This window comes from Fukomys damarensis, unplaced genomic scaffold, assembly GCF_012274545.1.
Source record: "Fukomys damarensis isolate Sample0158 unplaced genomic scaffold, DMR_v1.0_HiC HiC_scaffold_4, whole genome shotgun sequence".
In the NCBI taxonomy this organism is placed as follows: Eukaryota; Metazoa; Chordata; class Mammalia; order Rodentia; family Bathyergidae; genus Fukomys; species Fukomys damarensis.
In genome coordinates this window covers 64013113-64030211 of record NW_022900916.1, presented here as the reverse complement: position 1 = coordinate 64030211, position 17099 = coordinate 64013113, and the positions used below count along the sequence as shown (strand labels likewise).

The 17099-nt window shown below is 39.6% G+C and overlaps 1 protein-coding gene across 4 annotated transcripts in view; it reads left to right on the top strand.

Annotated features, from left to right (window-relative positions):
* Positions 1 to 17099, top strand: part of Cdk14 (cyclin dependent kinase 14) — a 556731-nt gene that overhangs the window by 84268 nt on the left and 455364 nt on the right. Inside the window, exon 1 of one of the 4 annotated variants that reach the window (XM_033758507.1) lies at positions 11860 to 11949. The exons of 2 other annotated variants lie outside the window; for them this stretch is intronic. In XM_033758507.1, coding sequence (XP_033614398.1) covers positions 11881 to 11949 — 69 coding nt within the window. In that variant the 5' untranslated portion in view covers positions 11860 to 11880. Of the gene's footprint in view, positions 1 to 11859; positions 11950 to 12167; positions 12307 to 17099 lie in introns of those variants that run through there. One more of the 4 variants, XM_010609533.3, reaches the window with a different exon arrangement.

Sequence of the window (17099 nt, the reverse complement as noted above, 5' to 3'; positions counted from 1 at the left end):
CACTGGGCGAGTATAGCTCCCCCACCAGTGGCTGCTGCAGAGACCCAAGATCTGGTCTGTGAGGTGGTGGGGCTCTGCTCCCTTACATGTAGCTGAGGTCAGCATGACCCCAGTTAGAATCCTTTCCCCTGAATTACGGTCTCTCACTGACCCAGAGGGTTGCTGGCTAGTTGCCCCTGGTCCCAGTACCTGTTTGTTCTCTCCAAGCAAGATAAGCAGCACCTCCTCCCCTGGAACCACCATGCCAGATGTTTGGCCCTCTGGCGCTAGATGTCTTCAGAGCATACCCTGCTCGCTTTCTTCCCACACTTGTAATCAGTAAATACTGGATGTCCTTGGGGCCCCTTGTCTTTGCTCCCTTGAGCAGCATTGATCAGCCCCAAGACTCAGTTTTCTCCAAGTCTCGTTTCTTTGCTCTTACCACTTGTGTTGTAGCGCCTCGCGGGAGACTGTAGACCCTGTGCAGAGGTCTGTGGTGACACCCCCACTCCCATTCCCCGTAGAAGAGCAGGGCTTTCAGAGGTTATGGAATCAAGAATTTCCTGTATGGACTTAAGTTTGAGATTCTTCTTGGATATTTGCTATTGTTTTTATCTAGAATGTCCCCCCAAAGGCTATTATGCGAAAGGTTTGGGTGACCAGCCTGTGGTTGCATGAGGACATGGTAGAATCTTTAGGAGATGTGACCTAATGGAAGGAAGTTAGGTAATTGGGGTCTGCCCTTGAAGGAGATACTTGGACCACAGCTTCTGCTCCTGCCTCCCTGCCTCCCTGCCTCCTCGCCTCCTCCCCTCCCTCCATCCTCCCTCTGTTCCTGCCTTTTTGCTTCCCAGCCTCCTGGAGGTAAACAGGATCCTTTGCTACACATTCCGGAGATGATGTACTGTGCTGCCAGAGGCCCTCATAATAGGCCTGAATGACATGGACTGAAACTTTTGAAACTGTTAGTCACAACATACCTCTCCTCCTCATATGTTGATTACAACAGGCTGGCCTTGGTGGCACACATTTATAATCTCAGCTCTTTTCAGGCCAAGGCAGGAACGTTGCCATGAGTTCAGGGAACAGCCGGAACTACAAAAGGAGACCCTGTCTCAAGAAAAAAAAGTTGATTATGTCAGTTATTTGTCATAGTGATGGAAAATTGACAGCTACAATATCTGAAAAGAGTTGTCTCACGAATAGTCTGGATGTATGAGTCTGAAGGTAAGGAACGGTAGGGTCTCTCAGGGCACTGACGGTATTTAAGCAGTGGGGTAGGGTCAGATTACGTAGGGAGGGAGTGTAGACAGAGGTGGAAAGAGTTCTGAGGTCTGGACCCTGAGATTTCTACATGTTGCTCCAGAGGTTGGGAAGAGGAGGAGGGTTGTGTGGCAAAGAATCCTAAAGAGGCAGAACCACCGGGGATTTGGCTCAGTGGTTCTGCTGCCTGCCTCGCAAGTGCAAGGACCTGAGTTCGATCCCCAGTACCAAAAAAAAAAAAAAGAGGCAGAGCCAGTGAGGTAGAAGGAGAGCTAGAGGTGTGTGGTGTTGGGAGCCCCAGTGAGGAATAGTTTGAGGAAGGAGAAGCTGTCCGGTTGTGTCAGATGCAGCTCCAAGACACGGCGAGGCCTTGGAGCTGGCCTTGGTAGGATGGAGAAGATGGAAGCCTGCTTAGAATGAATGCACAGGCAGATGCAGTCAGTCAGTTTTTCTGAGGAATTGGAGATGCAGGAAAACCTAAATGGAGTTGTGGTTGGGAGGTATTGAGGGATGAAGGGAGATTTAAAGTAAAAGATAACTTTGGGAATAATGACAGTTTCATCCTCCTTCCATTTTTTTTTTGTAAATGAAAAGAACATATACCTTACCAGCTCTAATATTTATATTACCAGTAAGCACGAGAAAACTGTCTTAAAAGACATAGAGTTTATTATATTTTCTGTTGTGCTAAGATTGCTTTATAAAAGGTATCAACTCTGTGTGGTCTCTGTGCATTCTTTAAGTATTTAGTTGTTAAATATTGTCTTTTTGTTTGGTTGGTTTTTGGAGGCAAGATCTTGCTATTTGGTTCAGATACTGTCTTTGAACTAGTAGAAAGCTGAAAAGATCTATAGTTGATTTTTCTAAAAACCTAGAAGTTATTTCACAATACAAATTTTAGAGAAGACTTCTGTGTCTGAGGCCAAGTTGCTGGAAGTGACAGTATTCTAGTTTTTTGAATATCTAAGTAGGGTTAAAAGAAACAATCATTTTTCCGAGTAATTATTTCTGATTAAAAAGAAATGCTTTGGGGCAGGGTAATTATTTTTAAAAAGTTCTTAAACATTTCAAAACTAGCTGGTACATACTAATGAATGTTTTCTCCAATGGATGGGGTAGTTTAATTAAAATTCTTTGTTCTCACAATTACATGCATACATATTCAATGTTGTGGGGAATGTGGGTGAAAGGACTTTGAGAAAAGGACTTCTGCAGAGTCCTGGGGTGATGGCATTTTACCTGTGCTTTTATACATAGTCACTTTTTAAAAACTAGAGTTATTATTTTAATTTCATGATAATTTAAATGATAGTTTGATGGTACATTCTGCCTATACCTTTTCTTACTTAGTATTAAAATACAGTTTGTTAGTGGCAGTACATGAGAGGAACAGCAGAACAGTAGTGGGTTTTTCTGATTGAGATTTAACATGTGGTAGGTTGTGTTTCTACACAGATATATGCATTGTGGATGATTCACCAGATTTTACTAAGAAGGCCTGTTATTTGTGTATGTATTGAAAGCTGATGTCTCACAATTCCATTTCTTCTTTGAGCAGTTGGAACATTTTGTTTAGTGCTGTCCCAGAAGACAGAGTTCTGCTTCCTGATTGGCATCAATTATCTTAAAACACCCCCATTTTTTTTCTGAATTGCTTGACGATTGAAAAGTGTTTATTTGAAAGTTATTCGCTTGCTATTAGTGAAATTGATTCTGGATGTGTTTTTTTGTTTTTGTTTTTTAAATCTTCTCTTACTCAAAGTTTTCAACAGAAGTCATCTATGAATACATTATGTAGCTGATTTTCCTGTTTGTTAAGTGTGAATCTCACTTCTAGTGTTTGTCTCTCATTGAGTTTCCCTGGTGTGTTGTGAAGGTGGTTAGATCTCTTGTGATCACTGTCATCTGTTGAGTAAATCTCAGTTTTTCAGTGTCATTGTGTAACCGTGGGATTTCAGTTCCACCCTGACTTGTAAGCTGCAGCTTTGCAGTTACAATGGGGGAATAAGATATGAGAAAAGGAAGAGAGTTGAGAAACCAAGAGAGCAAAGGAGTCAGAGTGAGAGAGCAAGCAAAAGTGTGAGAGAGGCATACTAATCAACTTTATCATTAAAACTCACATGGATCTACAAGTAATTCTGCAACTCCATTCATCTTTATCTAAAGGAAATGTTAAGAAAGGCTGAAGGGTATCTCACAGCTCTTAAAAAAGTGTTTGCATTTCATGGAACGGTGCTAAAACAAGGTGCAGTGGTAATCGAAACCAAAATACAGATACTGGCGAAATTGGCAGGAAGGAATTGAATTGAGGGATGCTTGAGAAATGAGCTGACAGTTTGATCCCATACAGTAATGAGTCGTGTAATCTTGGTGGGTGTGCCAGGAATGCCTGCACCATGGTAGGGGTGCATGCTGTGCTTCCTGGCGGTTGGGTGGTCCTGTGCTGCAGCACAGCAGGTGCGGGTTGTGGTGAGATCAGTCAGGAAGCGACTGTGCTTTACCTCAGCTGGATTGATAAAAACATTAGTGGTTATAGGAGAAGACTGATAAAGTTAATCGATTTGGTGTTTGTCTTGTGAGAAGTAAACCCTCACTTTTTAAAAGAGTAAATAATGAGATGAATTGCGAGGTAATTGTGGCTTCCAAGCTCTTCGTGACCAGTTGTGGCAGCCATTCCCAAAGCTAAGCTGTCCTTAAGGAGCATGGGAAAGAAGCTTACTTGTATGCAGCCAGGGCAGCTAGGAAAAAACACATCTTTGAACCACATGGGCAAGCAGTGTGCTTGGAGAACCTGGAGTCCATCCAGATGATCTTCCGCCAGAGGGGAGAAAAGAACCATTGTTCACAAGAGTTTGGATTACGGAACTTGCTTCGTTCTCCTAGGCTGAGCTGCTATATTACAAAGGCTCTTTGTTAAATGATCAAATGACGTTCAGATATAGATAACAATCCGGGTGTTAATAGTGATCATTGCTAGTCTTTGAATATATAGCCCCCCAGCATTTGACCAGTTGAATTATTTGTGATTCTAGAATGCAGAGTTGGATTACAGAGTGAAAATCTACCAATTTTGTTTGGTCTGTCAGAGGCCTGTCTTGATTTGAACTGTCGTTTTTTGGTTACCTTTCTACAGGAATTATTTCTTTTATTATATTTATTTGTGTATTTGTGAGAGCAGTGGTTGCATATCACTTATCTTTACACCCTCTGTCATGACTAATACAAAGCTTAATAAATGGTGGGTAAATAAATAGAAAATGGACAGAAATCCATTAAGACTGAAACCCAGAAAGCACAGTTTACGATGCCTTCTTAGCACTTTCTTTACATATGCCACAAGTTCCTGGTGTATTTTTGTGGCTTTTCTCAAAATTCCCTTGATAGTCCTGTAGTTTTTAATAACCTTCTTTCCTTCATGGCCAAGATCTATTAAAGGCCAGGACTGGTGTAACAACTGATTTCACTTTCACAGTTTCTGACATTTTTAAACTGCTTATGAGTTTTATATTTACCAACAGTTTATCGGTGGTGTCTACACAGCTTGCCAGTTTGTTTCCCTTTAGGTATTGTAGTTAAAATTTTTAGTTTGTGCTATCACAGCAACTTGGATGTCTGATTAAACTAATTGGTCAAAGCATTCAGGCTTTCTATAAGTGCAGATAACTGGTTAATAGCTAATGCTGCATGGCTTTCCCTTATATATGAGTAAGTTGCAAAAGTTTAATATTTATGATATTCAATATAGTATAAATTTATAGGATTAGTATATATAAGTCGATGTGTAAAGTAACTGTACAAACCTCCGAAAGCTGTAAAAACCATCGTTTTGGAAATATATTATATTTCCCTTTCCCAGAGTTTAAAGCAGCCCACCTATTAAATTATTTAGCCCTAGCTGTGGCATTACTGCACTACAGGAACTCCTCATCCTTTTTGTATGTATATGCCCATATGCCACAGACATTCTTGGATACAAGGGAATTAAAATCTGCTTGGAGGATCTAAAGTAAAACTGAGATTAATTGGAAGGATCTGTGTGGCAGGATAGAAACAAGGCTGGGGCAGATGTGCCTTACAGAGTCAGGCGGCCCGCAGAGCTATGGACCCCAGCCTGGGCCTGGGGATTCCGTACTCTCCATGCTGGCTGTCTCTCTCTCTCTCTCCTCACTCTGACTGCCTGATGACTAGAAACACGGCCACTTCTAAGCTGACACTTTCTTTGCTTTGTCACCATCAAACTGGAGAGATAAGATGTAGCTGAGCCCTGGTTGGAAAAGTCCGGGGGAAGGAGGGTTGGTGTAAGTTGGATCCTTCGGTCTTGGATGGGGCACCATCCTCCCTGGAATTCAGTGAATGGAATAGAGAGTGTGGAGTAATTCCCTAGGGAGAGAAGAGAAATGTTCTGGTCCTTACAGACAATTGGTGCTACTTCTTTATGAAAATAGGAATCATATTCTGGAATGACAGAAAGGTCTCAGCCAGTTTGAGTGCTGCGGTTGTCACTGTTGTACTGGATGTGGAAGGGTTGTAGAGTAGTTTAAGGCATTTTCGAGTTCTTAATATCTCTGTTAGGCATTTGTTGTAGTGAATCTGATTTTCTTTTACAACAGTGAGTTGGATTGGTTAAATTATCATGTTATGCATCTTGCTTAGCCCCATACCTCCTTTAATTTGTCTTTTATATTTTGAGGGTGATGTACTTGTGGTTTTAGCATGACCTAAGTTATACCAGCGTTAACTTGAAAAGGCAGATACTGACAGGAAAGGGCCTTTTGTTATACTAATTACATTTATCATGGGAAGTTGGTAAATGTATATAACACATCTTAATTCTTTTTTTGACTCCTACCCTTTCCACCCCTTCCTGGTCTTTCCATTTCTTGGTCTCATTCCCAATTGTAAGAGCTCTATTTCCATTTTTACCTCTCAACTCTTTTTTCTAAATGTCCTCCCCCATCTTTTAATTTCCCTTTCCATCTGAAAAATATCTCCCTACTTTCTATTATCTGTCTTTTTTTTGGGGGGGGCTCCGGGGACTGAACTCAGGATCTTGTAGTTGCGAGGCAGGTACAGTGCCGCTGAGCTACATCCTGGCCCCTTTATTTTCTTTGTTATTTGTATGTCAGCTTCTCATCTGAGAGAAATGATGCGATATTTAAGTTTGTGTGGCTGATTTATTTCACTTAATATGGCCTCAAGGTGCATCCATTTTCCTGTGAATGCCTGAAGTGTATCCTTCTGTATGCTCAGCAAGATATGCTTGCGGAGAGAAAATGCGGCATTTGTACACTGAGGAGTGCTGCTCTGCCCTCGGAGGGGAGTCAGTCATGCTACATCGGAATGCGTGTTTTAATTTCTGTCCTGAGTTCCTTTGGTTTATTACCCTTTCATCATTGCTTCCCGCTCTTTCCCCGGAAATGCTTCCTATTTTATTCTGTGTCTTAGGTAGAGAAAATGATGCAAGGGAGCAAAGTATTTCTTGTATAGTTTTTATTTTAGCATTTCAAGTACATACTAGACCAGGGACAGTTTTTCTAGATTTTAAAAATGTCAAGTGTAATTACAAATTACTTCTGTAGGTCTATTTGACACATTTTAAAGATATTTTTCCTTGTGGGAGCTTCCAACTAAATACAGTTTTAGAACGCTGGGATAAAGTTCCCAAAACCAGTAAAGCTGACTTAAAACCCAGAGCTAGATTTTATCTTCTTTTTCGCAGTTAGTTCAAAAACTTAAGGAAGTTTATAAAAACATAAGGCTTCACTCCTGAAGGCACTTTTTGATGGCCACGAATTTGTAGTCTCTGTCTTCATTGGTGTCATGATACCAGAAAAAGAGAAAAAGCCTCACATCTTCTCTGAGGGCCTTTTGCTTTTCTTTTTTGCTGATACCTCAGAATCTTGTGTCTGCCACTGAGATTTATAATTTAATTCTCACTTCTCAGATTGTATTAGTTCTGAATATTTTGAATTCTGTGCTGTGTTCTGTGGAGAATGTGGTCATAACAAAATCACTTTTACACCTTGGCTACATCTGCCCACTTGGGGCATGGCATCACATCAGAACTCCTCCGTGCCCTACTGGGTCATAAACAGCCAACAAAGGCCCACATGTTTTCTGTGTCAACCCGAATAAATGACACATAATGTAAATGTGCAGGGGTGTGCATGCAGAAGTCATTTGTATGGTGGCTATGTAACAAGTCAATATAGGTCTGAATGCAGTGACAAGTCTTATGTGAAAAGGATTAGAGATTTAAGCAAGAGGAGGAAAACACTGAGTGGCAGATGTACTGTTACTGGTGCAGTCGAAGACTCAATGTGAAGGAAAGAGAAAAATTCTTCCATAAAATGGAGTAGAATAAAACCTTTGGATGGAAGCGTGACTGGACTTACATGAGCTTTTGTTTTGTTTTTTTACATGAGGTTTTTGAAAGCTAAGTAAAAATAAGCCTTTTTTCCCCTGTTACTATCTTATGTTGTTTCTGTTATTGGAGTTAGCATTCACCTTTCATGCTGCTTCTTGATACCCATAACGCTCTAAAGTTCCTTTTCAGTAGTCCTGTCCTTGGGCTTTTAAGTTTTAACCTAAATGAAATTAATATCTGAACTCTTTTAAGATGAGCATATTTTCTGCATTTTTATAATGATCAGCACAGGATATATCTCTAGCCAGGAAACATTTTACAGAGCACCTAGCACAGTACAGAATGTAGTGCTGAAAATGCAGATCCATGAGTCCCATTTCTTGAGTACCCTAAAGATTTGAAATCAGTTTAGAGATCAGCTTGTTCATTGCAGCAGTATTCTCAGTGGCCGAACCATGGGATCAACCTAAATGTTCATCAGTGGATGAGTAGATTAAAAAAAATGTGTATATACACAGTGGAGTAGCCTTCAAAAAGAAAGAAACTTGTTATTTGCAACAACATGGATAGAACTGGAGGACCCTCTACCAAGCGAGTTAAGCCAGGCACAGAAAGACAAGTAGCACATGCTCTCATGGATGTTCTCTGTCATACATAGAGCTAAAACCATCAAACTCTTAGAAGCCAAGAGTAGAATGGTGCTTCCAGAGATTGGGAGGGAGCAGAACAAGGTGATGATGCTCCGTCTCAGGCAGGAGGGATAACTTTTTGTGTATATATTTTGCTTTTTTTGTACAGACTAGTGAACATAATTTAAAATACCAAATTATATACTTCAAAATTGGTATGAGAGTACTTTTCAAATATTCTTATGACAAAATTTGTATTTGACATGATGGACATGTTCTTTCGAGATTTAATTGTTGTATGTTGAATTCCTCAATCATACCATCTCTTTGTACCCCATAAACATGAGATATAGACGTCAGCTTATGGAGAGCGGGAGTCAGTAGGCACTGTGGATTTGCTGCTGAACCCTGAAGGCTGTCACCGATGTCCATAATTGACCCCATCATCGAGTAGAGTGATTTGAAGACTGGGCTTATTATAACCTATTTAAAAAGCCAGTGAAATATAGTATATTTTAAAATTTTAAAAAATGTCCTATAAAGATGGGCACTTCATGGGATCAGTTTTTGTTTACCTGCAGAAATGACCTCAGCAGATAATCAGATCCCAATCTTTATGTTTGTCAGTCTTCTTCCCTAGGTTTTCCTTATCTTCATTGAGGTGATTTTTTTTCAAGACCCTTTTGTCTTTTCTCTTTGAAACTGCAAACTTTATTTCAACCTGTACTACTATTGTTTGATGGTGTGGTTTCAGATCTGTGTCACTGTCCGCTAAAAATGATTTACCTTGCAGCCTGAACATAGTATTAATTTCCTCCAGCTTTTCCCTGTAGCCACTGTCTTTACTTCCGCTTTGTGGTGGACTGTAAAGTTATATTTGTTGGCTTTTTTTTCTCTCAGTTCTTCTACCTTCCTGTGTGTTGCCATTCCATATGCATTTACCAGTTTCTTCTTCTGTTTGTTTATTCAATGGGCACTGAGTGTTGTTCTGTGGGCTGGGGAGATGCAGAGGCCGAGAGAGTAGAAACCCGTGCTCGGGAGCAGCTTACATTTAGAAGGGAAGAAGATGAACAAGAAGATGGAGCCAGTTGGCGAACGGAAGCCTGCGTGGGACAGAGGAGGGAGGGAAGCCAGGGAAGGATCGTGAGAAGGGATTCCTGAGGTCCAACTCTGTAATGGGAAGCCAGCCGCATCGTCTGGGGAAAGATATTATAGGCAGAGCGCGCGACTGAGTTGGGAGTTCCGAGGTCGGAACAGTGTTGAGGGAAAAAACAAGTATCCGCGTCGCAGACGCTTCTTTCTCTCACTTCCGCTGGGTCAGTGTGTGCCTTGGGTCCAGTCACTCTGTGTAACTCGCACTGAATGTCTCTGGCCTCCTTTGTCTTTCCATCCATCCACCCATCCATCCACAGTTTCATTACTTTCATTCAGCACCTTGTCTAATCTGTTGTTTTAACTTTCCAAGTGACCGTCCTCTTACTCCCCTGACTTTTCCAAATGCATCTTCTGTGCCATTTTCTTGTTGCACAGTGAAAAATCCCTTCTATTCCCCCTTCTGCCTATAGTCCTTCAGGGCCTCCCTTGTACAGTAAATGGCAACTTCCTGTAGGATAAATTTTTATCATTTTATTATGGCACACAGGCCTTTTATGATCTGGCATCGAAACACATTTTCTTCAGCCTTCCAGGGCCCACCACTGCTATGCCAGTTGGCATTTTCCCCAGACACTTTCCAGTTTCAGGTTTTGTGCTGTTCCTCAAGTGCTCTTCCCGTCTTGGGTAGAGTGTGGAAGCTTCATGCCAGCTTCCCTGTGAAGTCTTTTCTGAGGTGCCCAAGGAAGGTTACTTACAGCTATCAGAGTGATCTCAAAGCGTTTATTTCAGTGTATTATAATCACCTGCTGCTTCTCTAACCCCTCACTGAGTTCCTTGAATACAGAGAACATGGCTGTTCATGGTGGAAAGATCAGTGTATGTTTGTTGAAGGAATAAATCAAAGAATAAAAGAGAAAGTGTGTTTTGTTAACACTTTCCTTATGCCTTAGTAAACATGAACACTTTACATCTTCTTACTAGAAAACTTGATTGAAAAGATGTGGGAATTACTTCAATGCAGTCAGCCCTTTTAATACTGTTTGCTTTCCAGGAACATAGCATGGTAGTGGAGGGGTGATTGTTTAGGAACAGCCGTTAGGTCTAAAATATAGATCTGGGAAATACATTAATTATTTTATATATTTATTTAATATTTGTTGCTTGATGTTCAGCCTTCTGTTACATGCAATGGGGGAATAATCAGGATGCACTTTATATGGTTTATCTCTCAAGGGCTTTAAAACAGTGAAAATGCCAATGATAAAAGAATTTTATGAGGTAGCATATAATTAAGTCTTAAAGAATTCACATAAGACATGCTTTTGGCTCTGGAAAAGTCTTTGTGGGTAAGAGAGATGAGCAGTCACAAATAAAACCTCAGCTTCTTGAAAGAAGTGCTTATATAAAGACCATTTTGCAGATGTTCTTACAAGTTAATAGTCTTCAGAAATTAAGGAGATAGACTTCTTTCTTGGCTTTGGTGAACAAGGAAATACATGATATTTATATTTTAAGGTCTTTCAGTAAGATTTTTGAATGAATTTGTATGTTCTAGGAGAACAAAGTAGAATATTTTCATGGTAGCATTCATTCAATGATGAAGGTGAAGATGATTTACAAGTAGGGGAATGGAGGGATGATTCATTTAAACCAATTAATATGCCAAGGAAAAATGCTTTTCCTTGGGCTTTCTGATCATCCATGAATACCAGGAACTATGGGAATATTGACCTCTCACCAGGGACCTAGTAGTTACTACCTCTTAATTTCTTACTTTTTAAAGTAAATGAATTTTTTGAGGTCAGATTTCATGATTGACTTTTTAATTTCTTGTCTAAGGTGTTTCTCAGTTGTACTGTTGTATTTTATTCTAATTTGTGAACTTTTGTGGTTCTGTTTCGGAGGCTAGGAAACCTTAACAAAGATGAACTGTAGATCAACCACTTTCCTGTAGAGGTCGCTGAGAGAGTAGTTGTTTGACATACTTTCTTTGCCACCCAGCACCTTGTGGCATGACTTGGCACAATTTGCCTAAAGACTGTGAGATCTGATTTGTGTTGTTATTTTATTTTTGAGTTTGGAATGAACTCTAGTCCCACCAGTAAATTCTGCAGGTTCATAATTCTGCATTTTGTCAGTGTTACACCTGTGGTTTTTTTTTTGTTTTTGTTTTTAGCTTCATGTATTTGGTGTATGGTTATTTTAGAGTCCTCAATATACTCTATTTGCATTTTACAAATGTATTCACATAGACACATCAAACCATTTTCCTAGCTTTTGCAGCATTAATGATGGTAGCCTAAACTTGGCCTTCTGTAGGACCTCAGATTATTGGGGTTGTCACTCAGGACACTTACTGGCTTTCTCCAGTGCTTTTAAAAAATTGAAGTGAGCACAGTGAGGTGCATCCCCTTGCTAAAATGTTTTTCCTTCTGTGCAATCACCATTAGCTGTTTGACTTCCATTCTGTATTCTTTTAAGCAGCCCTGCATTGCAAATCAATATCTCTGTGAAGAGACAGTGTGTTGTGAATTGCCTGGACAGCATATGCACAGTTACGTTGGCTGCAATGCTGCTGCAGAGCCCACTTACTCTGCCTTCCTGGGAACTCCACAGGCAAGTCCATCGTGCTTGGAAAAAAAAAATCAGATTTCTTTAGGGAAAAAAAATGAACTGTTAGTGCTATTGATACGGAATATTTGCATGTCCTTTTTGCTCTTTTGAAACCATTTTTGGTCTTATTCCCCAGAGATCAGCTTCTCTGAGATGATTTCTGGCTCTCTCTCTTTTTTTTTTTTTCTTGCTAATGCTTCCCCCTGTCTTGGTTGTAGTACGGCCATACCATTTCAGCTTGCTAGTGCAGAAAGATGTGAATTCAGTTGCTGTATGAGGCTGGCCTCGTGCAAATGCATTGCTAGAGATATGTTAAAGAGTTCCAGGTGAATTGAGCCTGAGAGAGACAACAGCAGAACGGTAAGGCAGAGCATGCTTAAAATTATATCCAGGGTTTTAATTTGGAGCACCCCGGCAAGTCAGAATCCTGACTCATTCATTTACAACTTGAAAAGGATTCACTTTATGCATGTCATTTTACTCACTCCCTTCTATTTAACTGCCAAAACCATCACAGATTGATGAAGAGGTATTTAAATTAGGAATCTGAGAGGAGGTTACTCATGGGAGAGTCTGCAGAGGCTCCTGAGGCTATTGCTTATAGTTTGTAAACACCAGTAGCAGCGATAAGATGAGGAATAGGTTCGGTGATTTCTTCTATGCCATGTCTGAGTCTTATTTCTCCTGCAATTAGTCTTGTTCATTACGGCTTGAAGAGATCTTACGGATTGTTTTGATTGACTATGGTTGGCTCAGTGCCCTCTGAGGAGAGCAAGTGAAGGACGGGAGATCACTTTTTTCTTTGGGTAAACTGGTATCTGAGGGGGATAAATACCTCTAATGTAGTAGGGATCTGGGGCTTCCTCTCTGCTAGTGCCACCCCCACCCTTCCTGAAGCACAGAAGTGCACCTGCTTTAAGTGTGTGCTGTGGAGTAGAGGTCAGCGTGCTGGTATTTTGCTTCATTACACCTGTAGTGGTTATGCTTTCATGTACGGAAGTGATAATCTTTCATGCTGTTCTGCTTGAAGTGCTGCCTCTAATAGTAGACTGTTGGCATTTTGGATGCTAATGCAGAAACCCTGCCTGCATGAAAAAGCAGGGCAGCAGACAGGCTGCTCCAAAAAGATGCTCACCTGGTCATAAACAAGATAAAAATAAAGAGATTGCAATGTAAGACCCAGGCATCCGTGGAGGTTAAATTCATTTCCTTTGTTAATTGGGGTACAGTTTTTGGTCGTGGGTGCTGGAGGTGGAAGTTGAAGGACACGTTTGAATATTGTTCAGCGTGATACTAATATGTCACATGGTTCTCATGAGTTTATGTGGATTCACCTTTGATTTAGGTGGTGAATGTTAAAGATGTCAGCATTTGGTTTTATGCTTTAAAAGTATTCTACTTGTGTATACTTTATATTGAATCATGCAGTAATTAATGTACAGTGTAAATGTTATACATAGTAAAAATTAGTTGGCAGAATCATCAGTAAATTTCATGTTCGCCATAAGCACATTCTGTGTAATTTTGTGTATAAGTAAATTTAAGAAAGACTTGATTACTTAATAGGTGAATTAAGAGAAATATCGATAATGTATTATAATTTGCAGTAAGTTAAAAAAAATTTTTCTTTGTGTTTCCCAGAGATAGCAGCCTTAAATGTTTTTAATGTATTCACTCAACCATTTACTGTAAAGAATGGACATTGATTTTGGAGAGTAAATAGTTGGATTTTCTTTTATTTTTGAACATTTATTACTTCCAAAAATAAAGACGAATTTTAAGCTGTTTAATAAATCCTTTTTTTTTTTCTAAATAGAAGACAGTGTGTCTCATCTTTGCTGTTTCTTTTTCTGAGAGCGATATGTTCTAGCTATTTATATTTTACCTTCACTTTGTGTAAGCTGTGAGGATTATTTTTTCATTTGGTGACAGAAGGAACTGTACATCTGCAGAAAATAATTTTTAAAAGAGGGAATAGTACAGTAGTAATATGACATTGATTTTATAACCATTTGTTTTTCATTATACAAAATTTTATTAGCTGCCTACTATGTGTAAGACATTACAAGATGTGCCGTGAAGGAAAGACATAAAATAGAAAGAGCTCGGAAATAGCAATGTTGTTAGTTTCCCTCGGAATATATTCCTTATACTTTCTCATATATAAATATTGCATTCCCTACTTAGGGGAACCCTTTCTCTACTTTCTTTTAAGCATTTATTTATCAAGCAAACATTATGGCAAGTTTGCTCTATAGTAGTGGTAAGCATAACAGATCTGGTCCCTGTCCTCAAGCAACTTAAAATTTACTTGTGTCTGTCTGTCTGTCTGGTATATATGTTTGTATGTATGTATATATGTATTATATTTTGGCACATGGTCTTCCAAGTCACCAAGTTGTCCAGGCTGATATCAAACATGGGATCCTTCAGCCTCAGTTTCCGAGAACAGTGGAATTACAGGCATGAGCCACCACACCTCACACACAGTACTTGTTCTTAAAATATTTGAAGGAGAAATTCTGTTGAAAGCTTTTTCTGTTTTGTTTTGTTTTGTCATTTCAGTAATTGTGAAGGAACTATTGTATTTTGATTTTAGGTTGTGTTTAAAATACACATAACACAAAACTGTTTTAGTTATTTTAAAATTGACAGTTCAGTGGCATCAAGTATATTTAGTGCTTTGAAACCATCAGCACTGTTAATCTATTTATTGTCAATATTTTTCTTTGTCCCATGTCTCTGCAGGCATTAAATAGTAACTACGTATTCTCTTCCTTCCCCAAGCCCCTGTAATCTTTACTTTGTGTATGAATTGAGCTGTTCTAGGCACCTTATATCATATCAAGTGGAATTATACAGTATTTGCTCTTTTTGTTTCACTTAGCATGTTTTGATGTCTCATCTGTGCTGTGGCACATATTAATTTTATTTTTTTCAGTGTATGCTTTGATTTTTATACTGGACAGCAGTTTTTTATCCTTACTATATGGTGTCACTGAGTCAAATTCCCACATGGACACCACTAATATATAATGTAGAGATATTAAAAAGAATAGTCTAGGGAAAGGGGCAAAGGATAAGGAATAGAAATGCACTAAGGGAAAGATCTATTGATATATTTGGATTCTTTATACATTCTGGTAATTGAGCATGACGATTGAGGTGCTAATATTTCATATCTATTTATTGCTCATAGAGAACAACACTTAGCTGAAATATTCAGTGGGAAGCTGGATTATGTCTTTTGTCATCATTATTCAAATTTTCCCCACTGCTTCAACCCCTTTACTCAGTCTAACTCAGTAAGCAAAGACTGATCAGAACCTTACCCCATCTCCTGATGCCCATGACCAACTGTCTTGCACTCCCTACTCCTGTTTGTTGTGGTCGTTTAGCTAGGAACCCCCAGATACCCTCTGATTTAGACAGAGAGGATGAGAGAAGGTATTGCACTCTTCCACTGGATGAGGTAAGTACACTTAACTTCTTCAGTGTAGGTTCTCTTTCTATGCTTTCTTCCTGATACTTTTTCTCTCAGACCCAGATGGTTTTTCTGCTAGGAGGTTCTTTATATAAAGTCCAGGTAAGGACTCAGAACTGCCATCAATGTATTTGACCAATTTCTAGACTAAGTCAGACAGCAGTTTATATCCATGCTTTTATCTCCCTGTCCAGGGGCCCCAAACATGTATCGAGGAGGAGGATTCAACATGACAGCGTCTAATACCTGAGTCATCTCATCTTCCCAATTAGCCCGATCTTTGTTGCTTTTCTGTTCCTTCTCCTGTTTTTATGTTATAGCTTGACTTTTGATCTGAAGCTCATTTAGAATTAGATTTAATGCATTTCAGTAGGGTAGTAGGCTTGTGGGAAGGAGGGAATAAGAGGCCAAAAAACCTTAAGCCACAGACCAGTTATTTTGTGCAGCTTTGAAAGTGCTTTCCTTTTGCTTTAGGAGAGATGAGGCAGAATGGATAGGAGTATTGTAGGCCAGGTCCATTCTTTATTTCTCTGAGGACATTGATCTCAGGGGACATGTAAGAAAGACAGCACAGTGGTCAAGCGTGGCTTTGTAGTCTGAGTCCTGCAGTGAATCTCATTGCCTGTGTTTGCTCTCTGTGTGGCTGTTGACATATTCCTGTGTGCCTCAATTTAATCACCTATAAAATTGAGATAATTATGCTACCCCTCGTGGGGTGGTTGTAGCAACTGAGAAATGATTTTGAAAGCAGTTTGCATTGTAACTCTTATATAACAAAAAGCCACCAGCATTGTCTCTGTCATCTCATCTAGAAGTCCTGAACTTCCGTCTGTTTTCTATTAACTATGCTATATTTGCCCAAGATCTTTCCCAAGTTTGCTTGATCATAGACCGTATATTACTGTTTCTTAATGCTCTCGAGTTTGAGTAGATAAAAGGAGGTTGTAATGGAATGCTCCAGTTTTCTGTTTATCATCTGGCAGGCACTGGAAGGCTGTGTGTTCAGTAGGCTTAGTCTTCTGCCCAGTGGATAACACGTTTACCCCAGCAGCTTGTTCCTCAGTCAAGTGAGATCTCCTTGACATACGACATTGACAGTGAAATGTGTCTGGAAGCACTGGGGTTTGTTTTCAGATGGCAGATGAGCAGCAGGATGTGTGCATCCAGCTGCTCTTCTGAATTCACCTTGTATATCTCAGTTAGGAGTCACCATTGACTTTTCTCAGTTGTAGGGGAGACTTACGGAAGCCAGCCTCATGAAATCAGCTAGGGATTTATTATTAGGGGATTGCCGTCAAATTTATTATTGTGAAATTTTAGATCTTTTCAGCAGACAGACCAATTGTTAGAGCTGTATTGAAAGATCCTTCCGTTTTTCTCTTCAAAGCCTCATTGTTCCCTGCGTTTCTCTTCATAAGCTCTGTGTGGCTAGTGACCCATATATGATTCTCTGAAAATGTTGAGCTTCAGAAGTCAATGCTATATTGAGTGATGCCTTATATTTTTCTGAATTTTTTGTTCAGCTTTGCTTTTAGATTTATCTTATTAGAAGACAAGCATAAAACTTTTAAACTTTATAGCATCACTCTTGACATTAGTCAGTAAAGTATTATCTAAGCACTAATAATGCATCTAAATTTTATTAAATGTTAAAATAGACGAGGAGTGG